We start from the raw sequence: 16,518 nt of genomic DNA, 5'->3' as shown, positions 1-16,518 counted from the left end.
ACTGGCTTTGTGAATTCTTGGTTATATGACCATGGACACGTTACTTACTTCTACAAGCCTCAGCTTTCTAAAGTGAGAAGGAAGTGAGCACAATGTAAATGCTGAATATATTAACTACTACCCTTCAGGTAACCTGAACACAGTCTGAACAAAGTAGGTGCTCAATATGTTGTAACTATTATTACTAATCTGATTTACAATTAATAAGCTGTGTAATTTAAAAGACATTATTAATGAGTATGATGTTAAGAATTAAGGAAATGACTGGGTTTAAACAGAATTATGTACTTCAAAGTCTTACAAAAACTACTAAACAGAAAACATTATAAATGCTTTAAAGCATATTTAGAAGAGAGCATTCACACACATTTTAAAATTCCACTGTTTAAAAATGTTTTCTCAGATACTCACTTTTTCTCATTAAATATCACTGTGAATGATAAAATGAATCTGCTTTTACATACTCATCAAAGGAAGCAGTTCTGAAAAGTGTGGGAAATATAGTTGACCCCTGTGTTCAGTACCAAAAATAACAACCAAAAAAAACCCCCCTCATCTTCTAAAGGCAGAACTTGTTAAGTACTGAGACATATAAAGTATTCTGCAATACTGAATAAAACAATAAATATTTTAAAATATTTAGACAGAAGACAAAAATATGAAATGGCTTGCTATCTTAATTCAAAATCCACAGTATGTATATATTTTTTCAAAAACAAAAGATGTATTTGGACTAACATTTCAACAAGGTAGAATTCCCTTCTTCTATTAAAAAATGTGTATGTATAAATATAAATAATAGACATTTATATTCATATATTTAAATTTTATACACAGAACCACAGGATCCTTTTTCTTTGTTTCACTTGTTTTCTGTTTTATCACAATATTTGTTTCACAGGAGACAGAATTCAGAGAAATGTAATGAGGGGTGTTGCCTACCAGGAGAGACTTCCATTACTTTAAGTGACTCTCACAATATTTGTACCAGAGGGAAGTTCTCACTGATGCCAGCTCTCCTTACCCTACACATCGATCTTCCCTTCCATCTGTTTTGCCTTTCTCTTTTCTCTACTTGCCTTTTTGTCTTCTTTACCTTGACTTTGCCTCAGGACTGCAAACCTTTATATTATAAATAGTACTTTTGTTGTTTCTTGACTAGAAATTCCTGGGTGCATCATGGCTTAGTCCCCAAGAAAGTCCTTACTAACCCATCATGATCCCTCTCCTGTCAAGGTCCTGCTCTATCAGACTGTTTCCAAGGGCCCTTAATATTCACAGAAGAATTCATTGTTATTTCAACAGCAAAGGTACTCACAGGTCAGTGATGGTGGGTTGAAGCTGATTGTGTCCAAGTGTAATTGGGAATGAAGGGGCATTCCAGAGGAAAGAGTGAAAGCAGTCAGGAGACAATCAGTGAAAAGGGAGGGAAAAGTAAATCAGAGGGAAAGAAATGTAGGCAGAGAGAAAGGAAACCATGGTGCACCTGGTCATAGTTGGAGATGAGATACCACATGATGAAGATACTGATCCTTCCCTAGTTTGATATTTGGACTCATCACACTGAGTCTTGAGATTCAAAGGTGACTTTTTCAAGACAGGAAAGATGTGGCTTGGACTGGTCCTAGAGGAAGGGAGGGGTGCAGGGTACCTCCTGACTTCCATAAGAACCTCCTTCCTGTCACACTTCAGTCTCAATTTTCCTAACTTCATTTTTAAGGCTTCACTTTCCTAACTTCTGAGTGAATACTCACCCCACCCTCTACGCCCCCACCAGTTTTCTGGCCAAAATGTATCGTCTCCTCTTTTGTGTCTTAATTTTCCACCTCAACCTATACCTTCTCCTCTGCTCATTCATTCTTCCCTGAGGATAAACAAAAAAACCCTCTGCCTGTCTTTCAAAAGCACTAATGATATAGCAAAATAGAAACAGAGCAATCATTTCACAGGATTCAACAACAAATACCTATTCTCTAGTAGGGTCACTAGGTCTTCTCATATCCCCAGTAAGCCCAGGGACTGGGTTCCTATCCTTGGAATGCTGTGTCTATACATTGCCAAGTCTGTGTGACCTTACCTTCCTATGATGCCTCCTTTTATTACTTAAATCTGTGCTAAGTTTTGTGAATAGCATCACAAAACTCAGAACTTAGTTGTTTACTGATCATTCATAATTATATCTCTCTCTTCTCCAATTTGCACAATAAATCTCAACAATAAATTCAAGAACAGATACAAAATTGTATGGATCTTTGAACTCTAACATTGGATGACTCACTAAAGTATTAATAAAATCATTTTGGTAGATTCTTCCAAGCCCTGACAGAGCCTTATCATTTACTATATACCAGGAGCACAACTTCTGTCTCTCAAAGTCCCTTTTCTTCACAGTCCCAAAATCTGACACTATTTCAAAGAGAAAAGATTATTTTGTAATCACAAAGATTTTTATAATTGCATTATTGGAAAGCTTGTAAGGAAACTGTTCTTTAATCAGCTTGTCACGCTGGTTTTCTTTTATTATTTCCATATACATACCCTTACTCTTCCTGTATTATATAATAAACATGTGTATATTATTATTCTCCTTCTTCTGAATACCAATTTTCCTGAACATCAGCATGTGAACTCACATCTAGTGTTTATACTTTGAGTGGCTCTGTGCTGTACCTATCAATAACAACGTTATGTTTTTAGATTTAAATACTTTTGAACATTTGAAAAATTCCATATGACTCCTTCTTTTCTAATTAGTTGATAAAAGATGTCTATGGGTCACTGATTATAACAATAAAAAATAATGCAAGAGATTCTTATAATTTTTTTAAATTTACAAGATCTGTCAAAAGGTGAGTGGTAGAGATTCATTTTCAGCAAAAAACTGCATTTCTCATCCCATGCTGGAGTCAAGAAGCACACCAAGTAATTACCTCATTATATATTCCCTTGGCCACATGTATCAAAGTTCCCACCTTCACATGAGAATTAAATATTGGCATGTGGTAACATTTCAATTTCACAACTGAGTTCTGCCTATGGAGATCTAAGTCACAAATCACTCCAGGTTGCAGAAGAAAATCCAGTTTTAATATTTTTTTCTTGAATAATCAGAGTTTACATATTTTTTATCTACATTCAGCACTGAAAACCTCAAGTTCTATTAATTTTTCTGTTTGAGTCTTGTTAGAGGGAATAAGCATTGTTGATTTATAATATTTTTAGTTTTTATTTCTCCTAGTGAATATTTTGATTGTCTTATTTACATCAACAATTTAATTTTGTGCTGATATCTCCAATTTAGGACTTTTTTTTAAAAAAGAGTGGTTCTACTCTTAGAAGATAAGAAAACGGAAATATAGTCAGTATTGTTAATAAAATATATATAAATTTCTTTTTTTAGAAAAAAAATCCAGAAGGCAAGAAAAGATTAGAATGAGTCAGTATCACCAGGGAGTTCAAGATTAGCATTTCAGTTTCCTTGGGAAGTCATAAAAATGGTAAGCAAAAAAAAAATGAAATTAATAAAAGTAAGTGTGATATATAGTTACAGATACAAAACTAAATAATTTTATTGACATTTGACCTCTGCATGAAATGCTCAAAATGTTGTCTTTCATGACATTTAAGTATTTTGCTCTAAATGGCTGCATCACTGAACACCATGGTAGATGCTTCCAGCATCTTTAGTTAAAAGATGGCATTAAACTCATTTGGACTATATAGAGGTCTTTAAAGAGTAGAGTAAGCATTTCCCATGATAGGTAGATTATTTCTAACTCAATAGTAACATCACATAGAGATTTGCCTTTTCAGCCATGATTGTAACACACTTTATAGTGTAACTGTTTAATTCATTCTTTGATTTATAGCAGTAATCTATAGTGTAATGTAATTGCATTAAGGCACTGTCCATTATTCTCTTACAAAGAAGGAAGCTCATACCAGAAACAATAAAACTCAGTATTTTATTTTGACCACATCTCTATGTACTGCATCACTAGTATACTGTTACGGTCTTTATAGCAATATGGAAAGAAATGTGTGAAACTCACTCAATGAAGTAGACTTCACCCTTCTCTGTATAGGCCATTTCCCAGTTATCAGGCAATGGGTCTGACTCCTCATTCTCTTCAGGTTTAGTTGGTTTAGTGTCATCCATCTGCTCCTTCAGCTCCTCGGGCTGACTGTATACTGGTGCAGGATAAGGCTGGGAGGGTGTCTCTCCTGAGGCACCTGCACTCTTGTCTTCATGTTCACTGGATTCTACAAGGGAATGAGAGCGTGTGGTTAGTCACTCTAGCCACGGCAACCTGTCAGTGAGTGTGGAGCATGGGGCACCGGAAAATAAGCTCTGTGAAAGCTAATAGGAAAAGCATTGCTGCAAACAGCTCTGAAAATCATCTCTAGGCCTAGCTAAGTTCCCTTTCACTCATCATTCCTGTCTATCCTTCCTCTAATTACTACTGATTACTGAACTGGAGGACCATTTCTTAATACAGGTGTGGCAGACAGAATAATGACTCCCTAAAGATGTCCATGTCCTACCTCTTGAAACATGTGAATGTTACCTTATGCGGTGAAAAAGAATTCCCAGATCTGATTAAATTAAGGACCTTGAGATTGGGAGTTATCTTCAGTTATTTGGGGAGTGGCGGGGGGTGCTCATAGTAATGACAAGGGTCCTTAAAAGTGTAATAGGAAGACAGAAGAGGAGGGTCAGAGGGAGATGTGACACTCAAGAACAGGCAAAGAGGGGATACCTGGGTAGCTCAGTGGGTTAGGCCTCTGCCTTTGGCTCAGGTCATGATCCCGGGGTCCTGGGATCGAACCCCACATCGGTCTCTCTGTTCAACAGTGAGCTTGCTTCCCCCCTCTCTTTTCCTGCCTCTCTGTCTACTTGTGATCTCTCTCTCTGTCAAATAAATAAATAATATCTTAAAAAAAATAAAAAAAGTATGAGCAAAGAGATGCAATTTTGCTGGCTCTGAAGATAGAAGAAGGGGACCAACCAACCACAAACCAAGAAATGTGACTGGCCTCTAGAAGCTGCCAAGGCAAGGGTATGGATTTAATCCTATAGCTTCTAGAAAGAAACACAGTCCTCTTGACACTTTGATTTTAGCCCACCCAGTCCCACTTCAGACTTCTAACCTACAAAACTGTAAGACAGTAAATTTATATTGTTTAAGCCATTACATTTGTGGTAATTTGTTACAGAAACCATAGAAAACTAATACAAGAGACTAAAACCTAAAGAAGATACATATCTTAAGAGTAACCAGCTTGGAGGAGAGACCCAAGAGTCCCATGTAAATAGCACAAGCTCCAGAATGAGGAAAGGAACACATAGAAAGGAAATAATAACTCAACAACAACAAAAATAGGAGAAAATTTACCTAAGATGAAGAAATGCTTGAGTTTGCAGACTGAAATTGTTCACTGAATCTGATGCCAGATTAATGAAACATATAGACTCCTAAACACATCTATGTAAAATTTTCAAACTCCAGTGTTAAAAAGCAATGTTAGAAGTCCCTGCACTGAAGAAATATGATTACTTACAAAGGAAAGAGAACAGAAGAACATGAGATCTTTCATCTGTGAATCTTTTTTAAAATTGTCAAATACCACTTTCAAGACTCTCCTATACTATGGATGTCATCCAAAAGTCCAAGTATGCCCCAGTGGGAGACCTAGAAAGTAACTAAGAATAGAGAACCAGTAGATGGGCCGTGAGTCACTATGGCTTCCCCACCACCGAGGGTGTGGCAGAGACAGCTTAACCCAGAAACCGGAAAGAGAGTCCTATTGATAGATGTCTGTGTGAGGATAGGGGAGCCAACTCACACATATGAACTTCTACAATCACTTGGAAACATAATGAATAGCTATTAACATTAAAAATATAAATATACAAGTGCTCATATACTTTGAGCCAGTAATCTCACTCTAAGACTGTATCCTCTAGAAATAAAGGCAGTGTGGTATAAGAACACATATGTAACAATAGGCAATGCAGTATTTGTAGTAAGAAAGCCCTGAAAATGGTTTGAATATCTATGAGAATATGATTAAGAATGTGGTTACCATTATGATGGGCAACTATAGTTTAAAAACAATGAATTAGGGCACCTGGATGGCTCAGTTGTTAAGCATATGCCTTCGGCTCAGGTAAAGATCCCAGGTTCCTGGGATCGAGGCCAGCATCGGGCTCCTTGCTCATCAGGAGTCTGCTTCTCCCTCTGACCCTCCCCACTCTTATGTACTCTCTCTCACTCTCTCTCAAATAAATAAAATCTTAAAAAAAAAAAAACTCAATGAATTAAATGTATATCTATTGAGTTGGAAAAGATGCTCATCATTACTATTCAAAGAGTAATCCAAGTTGCAGAGAACATATATTGTTAATCCTATTTTTAAAAAAATAAGCAAATACATGGGGGCACCTGGGTGGCTCAGTGGGTTAAGCCGCTGCCTTCAGCTCAGGTCATGATCTCAGGGTCCTGGGATCGAGTCCCGCATCGGGCTCTCTGCTCAGCAGGGAGCCTGCTTCCTCCTCTCTCTTTCTTTGCCTGCCTCTGCCTACTTGTGATCTCTCTCTGTCAAATAAATAAATAAAATCTTTAAAAAAAAAATAAGCAAATACCGAGTTCCCTTAGATATACGCATATAGTTTTGTATATAATATATGAGCATGAAAAAGGATGGAAGATGTACAACAGATTGTCAACTTTGATTGCTTAAGGATAGTAAATTTAGATGGGTGGAAGAAGTTTTCTTTATGTATCTTTGCATTCTTTGGCTATTACTTTTGTAACTTTAAAAAGTAATAATGATAATTTACAATGAAGTAATTAAAATAGAATTCCAAATTTGTCTCAATCCATTTCTTAGTTCAATGTTTTCCCTACAGGCATCAATCTCCGAGGCCATATTAAGGCACCTTTAGGAACTGGAAAGCACAAAAATACATTACAAGCTTTCATAGTTTTGTCCTTACAAAGACACTTTGTTAAAAGAATATGCCCTTATTGATGAAGTCTTCCAGTTGATTCCTCATACAGAATTGACCTTTGTAAATGTGTAGGAAAGAAGCAGCAAAAAAGGTACCATTGCTCCCTTTAGATTCTCATTGCTATACATTATTACATGGAATTATCAATGCCCAAATACACTGTTCTCAGGTATTTCCAAATGTCGTGTTGTGTTTGAAAAGTTAAAATGCAAGGCCATGTTCTGAAATACTCATTCATTCATTCATTCAATACTCATCTAATCAATATTTATTAAGCACTCAATTGTTGTCGGGGACTGAGGACAGAAAAATGAACATGAGAGGCATGATCTCTGCTCTTGTGGACCTCAAAATATCAGGATGTGTAGTCTTTAAACAAGCTTAAGTGTGATGAATGCTTTCCCAGTGAAAGCTGGTATATTTTGTGTATGCACTCACTTAATTTTACATAAAAAGTCAAGGAAAGCCCTTTTTTCTCAATGTTCTGTCAACCTGAAACCTGAAAAAGAAGGCAAGAGACTTTTTTCCAGAAGAAGGTAACGGAGGAAAAATAAACAAGGATTGAATTAGTCAAGGTCTTAGTGGGCATGCTCAGAATTTGGGACTATATCTTAAAAGCAGTGAGAGGGCATTGATGTATCTTAATCAAGGAGATTGCACAATTAGATTTTCGTTCTCCACAAAGATCCCCTTACCTGTTCTGGGGATTTGAGAATGGCAAAAGTAGGTATTTACAGGTTGGTGGGAAGTTATTTGTGTGTTCTAGACAAGAGATAATGGTGGCCTGGGGATGGAAAAAAAAAGTGGAAGTGGACTGAAAAAATATTTCGACATCATGGTAAACCTGGTGGGTAGCAAAGCTATTCATGAAATAGGAAATATGAGAGGAGGCACAGGACTATGCAGGGGTGCCAGGGTGTCTGGGGAGAGTATGGGTATAGTTTTGAGCACAGTGAGACAGAGTTCCATTGCCAGATTCACAATGCAGATGTCATGTCAGAGAGTTCTTGGCTGGAGAGAATCAATTCAAGAGACAACAATATATGACTAGACTCAATTAAAATTTAAGCCAGAGAAGTGAATGAAATTGCCTCGAAAAGACAGTGCAGCAAGAAGAAATGAGGATCCCTAGAGCAGCTGTCTGAGGAATTCTCACATTTAATGGTCAGTGAGAGAATGATCAGGAAGAGCAGCCAGGGAATTAATAGGAAAACCAGTAGATTCTCATGCCATTAAAATAGCCAAGCAAAGGGCAATGAGGAGGAAACCTGTGGCCAAAGCTTCTAAATAGTCCAGCCAGATGAGGGCATAAAATCTACTGAATTTAAGAGCATTGAGGTCACTGGCGACATTAGCTATCAGTTATTGTAGTTGTTATAGTGGAATGGTGGGTGGGGAAGCCAGGTTGGAATGGATTAAAGAATCAGTGCAAAGAAAATACATCATAGGCCAACAGAGAATCCATTCAAGAAGTGTAGTTATGAACAAATATACTTTTTTCTTTGACTAAAATCTAGAGTCTTTGGAGATGTCTATAGTTATATTTATCGATGTGCCAGAGATTATGGTGCCAAGTTCTCTCAGTTTGTCTGATATTTATTCATTCATTCCTTTATTCTTATTTAATGGATCAATCATTGTACTAGCAAACATGAATTTAATACCTACAATATGCAAGATACTTGACAAGAGCTTAATGGGGGAGAAGAAAAGAATTTTATGAGGCTACTATGAACTGGGTTGTAACCAGTAATTAGTAGCTTTCTCTAGCTGAACAAAATAGAGCAAAAAAATGAGTAAGGCAAATAGACAACCATAACATTCTCATATTCACTATTTGTAAAGGCTAATCTAGAGATGCGGTGTATGGTGAGAGCCAAGGGTTTCTGGTAAGACCCAGAATCACGCTAATGTACCCACAGGCAGCACGGAACCAAGGTAGGCTTCCCACACAGGGGCAGAACCTATTCTCAGAGGATGAATGTAGAATATTAAGAGGAATGAAAAGAGGAGTTGAGCTAAGTGGATATGCTTCTAAGCTGCATCAGTCAGGTAACTCACTCCACCTCTTCTGAGCAGAGCTAAGATAAGGTGCCACTTGGGTGCAAATTAAGTATTTTCTTTGAGATGCAAGGCAACAAGGTGGGTAGAGAGGAAGGGTCTCCCCCAACTCTGGGAAACTCAATAGAGTACTATGGTAATGATTTATTAAGTGATACTCAATGACACAAAATAGTTATATACAAATTTCTAGGATGTCAATATAGCACATGGAGATAAGGATATGTAAGGGAGCTGTGTGAGGAATTCCAACATTGAGCACCCAAGTGGAGAAGGAACTGGCATTGTGTTGCTTCTGTTACCAAGGCAGTGGTATTAATTAATTCATTAAATATTTGTTGAGACCCTACTAAGTGACAGGCACTAGGCTAGGCAGTGGGGCAGTCACGGAGAATGTGGTCCAAATGGCATGTATTAGTTTGGTAGGGCTTTCATAACAAATATCAAAGACTGGATGGCTTATAAAATAGAAATGTATTATCTCAGAGTTCTGGAGACTAGACCTCCTAGATTAAGGGTTTGACAGGGCCATGGTCCTTCTGGAGGCACTACACAAGGACCTATTCCAGACCTCTCTGCTAGCTTCTGGTAGTTACTTGGTTTATAGTAGCATAGCTCCAGTCTTCATATAGCTGGTACATGTACTTGGGACATGTGTCCCAATTTCACCTTTTTTTTTTTTAAGTTGGAAATTCTTTATTGTATTTTATTTTATATTTGACAGAGAGAGAGATATCACAAGTAGGCAGAGAGTCAGGCAGAGGGTGGGGGGAAGCAGGCTCCCTCCTGAGCAGAGAGTTCGATGCGGGGCTCCATCCCAGGACCATGGAACCATGACCTGAGCTGAAGGCAGAGGCTTAAACCTCTGAGCCACCCAGGTGCCCCGACCAATTTCACCTTTTTATAAGGACACCAGTCATACTGGATCAGGGGCCAACCCTACTCCAGTGTGACTTCATTTTAACTAACTGCTTCTAAAATGACCCTATTTCCAAAGAAGTGCACATTCTGAGATTCTGGTGGTTTGGACTTCAATATATAAATTGCAGAAAGGGGGGGGGACTCACAATTCAACTAATTACATAGTATATTAGGTGTGTTCAGCTTACAATTCACTGAACATTCATGCTACATCATAATAGTTTCCCTGCTTAGTAAGGAAAATAGAAGATAACTTTGTTACATTTTGGATAATATGATTATGCCTTCCTTCTATATGAGGTTTATAATTATTATTTTTTTAATCAGATATGTTGGGTATTGTAAAAGTAACTGAGAATGTACCCATTAAGAACAGAATAGATTTTTTTAATACACTATTTTTTAGAGCAATTTTAAGTTTACAGCAAAATTATTTTGGTTTGGCAGAGATTCCCCATAGGCTCTTTGCTCAACCCCATGCATAGTCTTTGCATTATCATCCAAAGACCATAGATCAAATTAGGATTCATTCTGAGTGATATAATTCATGGGTTTGGACCAATGTGTAATGACATGTATCCACTATCATAATATCACACAAAGTTTCACTGCTCCCAAAGTCCTCCCTGCTCTGCCTATTCATCCTGTCCTCCCCTCTAACTCCTGGCAACAACAGTGATGTTTTTACATCCATAGTTTTGTCTTATCCAGAATGTCATATGATGCACACATTTTCATATGGGCTTCTTCCACTTCAATATGCCTTTAAGTCTATCTAATGTATTTTAATGGCTTATAGCTCCTTTCTTCTTAGCATTGAAATATATTACATTATCTGGTGTACCATCCAAACTGATTTTTATTAATAAAAGGATGGGAAAGAACAGATTTTACCTGGCAACCAAGGGTGCATGTGTTAGCACTCCTCTCCTCTCATGGAGTTCAGCTTAGACAAGCATGGATGCAAATGTGTCCTCATACAAATCTCATTTGTGTAAGATCTAAAGTTTGAGAAGACCTAGACTATTTAAATTTTAACTAAGAGGGAGCCAAATAATCTATGCATATATTTTAGTTTTATAGTGGTGCGAAGCTATTTCTTGATTAGAAGTAGTCATGTAGAATTGTCCTTTTTGACTTCTAAGACATATTTTTCAGCATGACTTTATTGTTAAATCTAAACATGAATTTTTTTGGATATCTAAATGTAATTTTTTCCCTAAGATGCTTGCTGCTGAAGTGAACAGACTTTATCAAACACTGGCGTTTTTTGAGCATTTCATTTTACATTTCTAGGTCACTTGGATGCCTTGCAAACAAGAGCAAGGCAAGCTTTGCTTTGTTTCACTAACAATAGAATCAAAGAATATTTCAATCAAGAAGCAACACCTCTTTTAAAAGAATGGTAATGATGAAAAAAATTTCTCTTTCACCAGATCTGTTGAATTTCCTAGAAACTCTACACCAACACTGAGGCACAAAAACAGACATTGACAATGCACATTCTTATGTGAATGAAATGAGGACCTATAAAAAACACACTTTTATGTACACTTTTACTGTTATGAAGAATTAAGAAATATAATTTTTTTCTACTATCCTACCCTAATGATGTTTGTTGAATTTAGCAAATGCTTTTCTTCTTCCCATAAGAAGTTCAGAAGAACTCAAATATCTGTATACATTGTAGAGGGACTGAAAGCCATTTAATTGGAAGAGAATTAAATGTATGCATTTTTGCATTCAGTCCAGCTCACATAAATCCTATAGCTCTGGTCCAGTCTAAGGTTTGAGATAGAACAATATGTACGGCGGCCATTTCACTTGCTTACATGTTTACTGCCCTAGCAGTATCTAACAGATTGCCTTTCAGATGAAAGACTAATGATAAATCAGAAAGCCATGGCTTTGAATGTTCCCACTCAGTTTTATTAAGAATAATCAGAAACCAAGATAAAACCATTTCAAGAAAAATGCCTATTTTATCCCTTATCCATATTTTCACTTGACATAGTCTATGCATATAGTTAATGTTGAGCTTTCTATAATTGCCATCCTTCAAAATGAGGGAAAATAATGTTTTTAAGCTACCCAGGAAATTGTTGATTTTATTTCTCAAACAGTCATAAAATTTGAATTTCCAAAATTTGTTTTACCCTGTGAGAGCTCTGTGATTTATATTTCTAATGACTATGTGACAAATTTTAATAAATCTAATAATTTTTTCTGCTGTACTCATATTATTTCCTTGGGAATAAGCATAGCTAGAGAACATTTAACACACACAAAAAAATGAGGAACATATTTGTACCTAATAAGAAAAGAGAATAGGGATAATTTGAGGTAATTTTTTTCTTTTGCTTTCTATTCAGTGATTCTCAGGTAGCAGAAAACGCACTTCACAAGGAAGAAATAGAACATAATTGCTAAGGCTGGTGTCAGACTGCCTGGGTTTGAATCTGTGCTTTACAGTGTGATGTTGAGCAAGTTATTTAAACACTTAATTTCCTTAACTATACAACGGGAATAATAACATTTCTTCCCTATAAGCATTATATGTGACATGCATAGAAACAGCTTAGAGCAGTATACTATCAGAACATAGTAGGTGTTCAGTAAATGTCATATACTATTATCAGTGAATTCCATTACTTAAAATATGAAATAAATTGCATAGTTAAATCAGTCAAGCAACCCAAATGGTCTCTCTTGACAGAAACAAGAAGTGTGATCAAGTCTGCATAATTTTAAAGATATTAGATATTTTTTTAAATGCAGTTACTAAAAAAGAGAGAAAAAGATACACATGAAACTAACATTTCCCTTTTTAAAAGTGTACACATAAATTGAATTTTTTTTCTCCATTGAGACATGTTGTGGGGTTAAGTGATTTAAAGGAGGAAAAATAACTCTCAGATAATAATCCATACCATTTTTTTTCAAGTTCTGGATTACTTCCTACAGAATTTTGCATTTGATTTTATTGAGCATGAGGCACTGCTCCTGAGCTATCAACTTAGTAACATGCTGGCACCACTGAGGGTACACACTTAACGCAGACTCAGAGATCTGGCTTCCCAATTCTCGATTAGCCCAAGGCTTAGCCTCCTCATATATTCCCAGGGCACCCATGGTTTTCAAGTCTGTTTATAACAGATGGCTCCCCACATTGGTTTCTGCTCATTTGTGGTAGGAACCATGGCCATAGATGGGGTGGGGCTTGAAGATTTCTCTTGCTTTCTTGCCAACTCAGCAACCTCATAAAAAAGTTTGTTCCTATGGATCCGAGGTCTTGCTGTATTTTCCTGGTGGTGGTGGTGGCGGCTGCTAGAGTATGACCCTCCCTTTGCTTCTAGAAGTTTAAGTTTTTAGTTAAAATTTGCATCATGGGGTTTTGTACATGAATGAACGCTTCATAGCTGACTAAGGGAAAAATGCCATTGCAAGCGATGTTCCATTTTGGCCCTACTACAGATCATATCCTATAGTGAGGCGTGGAGGGCATTCCATCCCCAGAAAGACAGCAGTCATGCAGTGGTCACCGGCACTCTATGTAGCCGCTGATCAAAAGTCCAGATGAGAGCTTATTGCTCACAGAATGCTCTCACTGATTTTCCAAAACCGTCTGAAACCAAAAGAGGAATCAAAATATGGGTGCTAAAATGTTGACACTGAATGATTAGTGAATTTTTGCTCACCATTGGAAAAACTAATTACTTTTTTTGATGTACTAAAATACGCACATGGACAAAATCCAAACATACAAAGGGAAAATACGATACAAAGTAGGTTTCTGTCTGTTTCTACTCCCAGTGCTACAGCAGTCCTGTTCGTAAAGATGATTATTTTTCTGCTCCTTCAGATAAATTTCTGAGTACACTGATTACCAACTTTTAGGTAGTGGGTTTTGTTTCTTTGTGTTTGTTTTTTACTTAGTTCTGCTAGTGTTTCTAAGTTCTAAAAAAAAAGTGCATTGCCTAAGTTTTTGTTGTTGTTGTTTTAATTTAAATTCTACCAGCTAACATACAGTATAATATTAGTTTCAAGTATATAATGCAGTGACTCAACACATCCATATAATACTTGATGCTCATCACAAGTTCACTCCTTAATTCCCATCACCTCATTAACCCGTCCCCCCACCAACCTCCCCTCTGGTAACCATCAGTTTGTTCTCTATAGTTAAAAAGTCTGTTTCTTGGTTTGCTCCCTCTCCTAAACTCCACATATGAGTGAAATTACAGGTATTTGTCTTTCTCTGACTGACTTATTTTGCTTAGCCTAATATTCTCTATCTCCATCCAGATCAATGCAAATTGCAAGATTTCATTCTTTCTTATGGCTGAGGAATATTCCAATGGAATATTCCATTCCATCTTTTTCTTCTAATCATAAATCGATGGATACTTGGGTCATTTCAATTATTTGGCTATTGTAGATAATACTGCTATATACATTGGGGTGCATGTTTCCCTGTGAATTAGTGTTTTTGTGTTCTTTTGGTAAATCAGTGGTGCAATTGCTGGATTATAGGGTAGTTCTCCTTACAACTTCTTGAGGAACCTCCATACTGAGTTCCATAGTGGCTGCAAGTTTCCATTCCCATCAAGAGTGCATATAAATTCTTTTCATATAAGGTATGCAAATGAAGGGGTGGACACACAGTGATAATTTATATATATATAAAATCCGGAATAAAATATGAGAACAGAACTAGGGAAAGAGAGTAAAGTTAGGGTAACAGTTAACTATGCTTCTGATTTTTGAATATGTCAACTGAGGAAGCAGAAATTCCCAGTCCTGTAAAGAAATGACTTTTTGTCTGTAATATTTGTAGCCAAATTGCTTCTCATCCATTCAGGGGGCTAACCAGGAAAATGTGCATTACTAATAAATCATTTTTAATACCTCAAAATTATTTTTCATCTCTATTTGAAACCCTCAGTTGGTTATAGGTTCTTTGGAGCACTAAAAGAACAAAATGTAAAATTAGGAAAATTGAAGAGTCAAGGACTATGATTAGAAGATGACAAGGTAAAAAAATCCAAGATATAAAAAACTAAATTGTAAAGACTCACTAGGAAGATTAGTAGAGGGAATTATTTCCCATTAACAGGGGAGAAGAGCTGCCTTGATTAGCATATTTTCTTCTTTCTGCAATATTTTTTTCACATTTTAATAAAAGTAGATTGGAATAATGGCAATAAAATGAATCCTCATAGCTTTGAAACAGTATATGTGAAATGATTTTAATAACGTCATGCATTCAAAAGATGTTTATCATATAGAAACCAGTCCCCCAAACCCTCAACTAACTTTGGGGTAAGAGAAACTGATACAAGTACTGAAAATATCAAAGACCAAAGCAAGATACGAAGAGAAACAGAGGATGTAAGTGTGCAGTATCATTTAGATCTGGCTTTCAAAATTCTGAAAAAAATCCAGAAGACTCAGTGCTATATAAAACATAACATTGCCTTGCAAAGTTTTATGAATATCCAAGGTTCTGAAAGAGAAAAAGAAGACTTTCATTTTGATCTTGCTAATTCAACTGCTATTCTTCAGGGCCAAATTGGAGTCAAGATAGAGTTTGATGAGAGCAAGAAGTCAATTAGGAGGAAAAAGAAGAGGTCCGATGCCCCGCAATGGAGCTCTGTGGAAGGAATGAGCACGCACAGGGACCTTCCCTCTTCAGGAATGAAGTCCACCCCCAGCCAGAAATAACTACCGCACTCTTTGTCTGGCAATAAAGTAGCTAGATTTCACACCGCAATTATAATCACCTCTTACGAGGAGAAATATGAGACAAGGCAATGGAACACAGAGCGAAAATCAGATCTAGAGAGAATGGATGGCTATAATGAGAAATAGGATTAAGCTCCATCGGTGCCTGGAGAACGTGAAGACACTTAAACATGGCCAACCGTCCTCAGGCTCTCTCCAAGGGCTGCACCAGCCCGAGGGGTACCCTGGGTGTTCTTACCCCTCACTCCTCATTCGTGTATCAAATCTCTCATGCACATTGTACAAACCCTCAGAGAAGTAGAAAAACACTCTCCACACGGGTTGAGTACAAGATCCCCAAAATGCTGAATCAGTGTGAGGGCATGAAGAGGTTCAAATTTCGCGCTGCTTTCAGTTTAACAGCACAGCGAGTCGGCTTTGATTTGAAGTGACATTCCTGAACCGGATCATGATTTCAGCATTTCCCCAGTGCTGTAGTTACAATTACTACTGTCGTGCCTAAGCAAGAGCTTTAAAATGACTGCCTCATTACTTTATAATCACACCCAGATACTCAGAACATTTGACAATCAGGGCACTTCTAACTTTCTAAACCATCCTTTTAAGAAAGGATGCCCCTTATTCATAAATGAAATATCTAATTTTAGAAGATTAATTTAAAATAGTCCCCAAAATTTGCCCCTCCAAAGCAAAGATAAAACCTAATACAGTGTTTGGGAATAAGATCATAACATCAAGCTTCCTCCTCAAAGAAAGAAAGAAAGAAAGAAAAAGAA

General features: G+C 36.9%; 1 protein-coding gene across 4 annotated transcripts in view; it reads right to left on the bottom strand.

The window, feature by feature from the left end:
• MAGI2 (membrane associated guanylate kinase, WW and PDZ domain containing 2) overlaps window positions 1–16,518 on the bottom strand; it is a 1,345,167-nt gene that overhangs the window by 474,623 nt on the left and 854,026 nt on the right. For all 4 annotated transcript variants that reach the window (XM_059396960.1, XM_059396961.1, XM_059396962.1 and 1 more), the window contains exon 5: window positions 4,053–4,263. In XM_059396960.1, the coding sequence (XP_059252943.1) occupies window positions 4,053–4,263 (211 nt within the window). The remainder of the gene's footprint in view (window positions 1–4,052; window positions 4,264–16,518) is intronic.

This window comes from Mustela nigripes, chromosome 4 (genome assembly GCF_022355385.1).
Source record: "Mustela nigripes isolate SB6536 chromosome 4, MUSNIG.SB6536, whole genome shotgun sequence".
Lineage (NCBI taxonomy): Eukaryota > Metazoa > Chordata > Mammalia > Carnivora > Mustelidae > Mustela > Mustela nigripes.
Note: the sequence above shows the minus strand (reverse complement) of the source record. Positions and strands in the feature narration are given on the sequence as shown.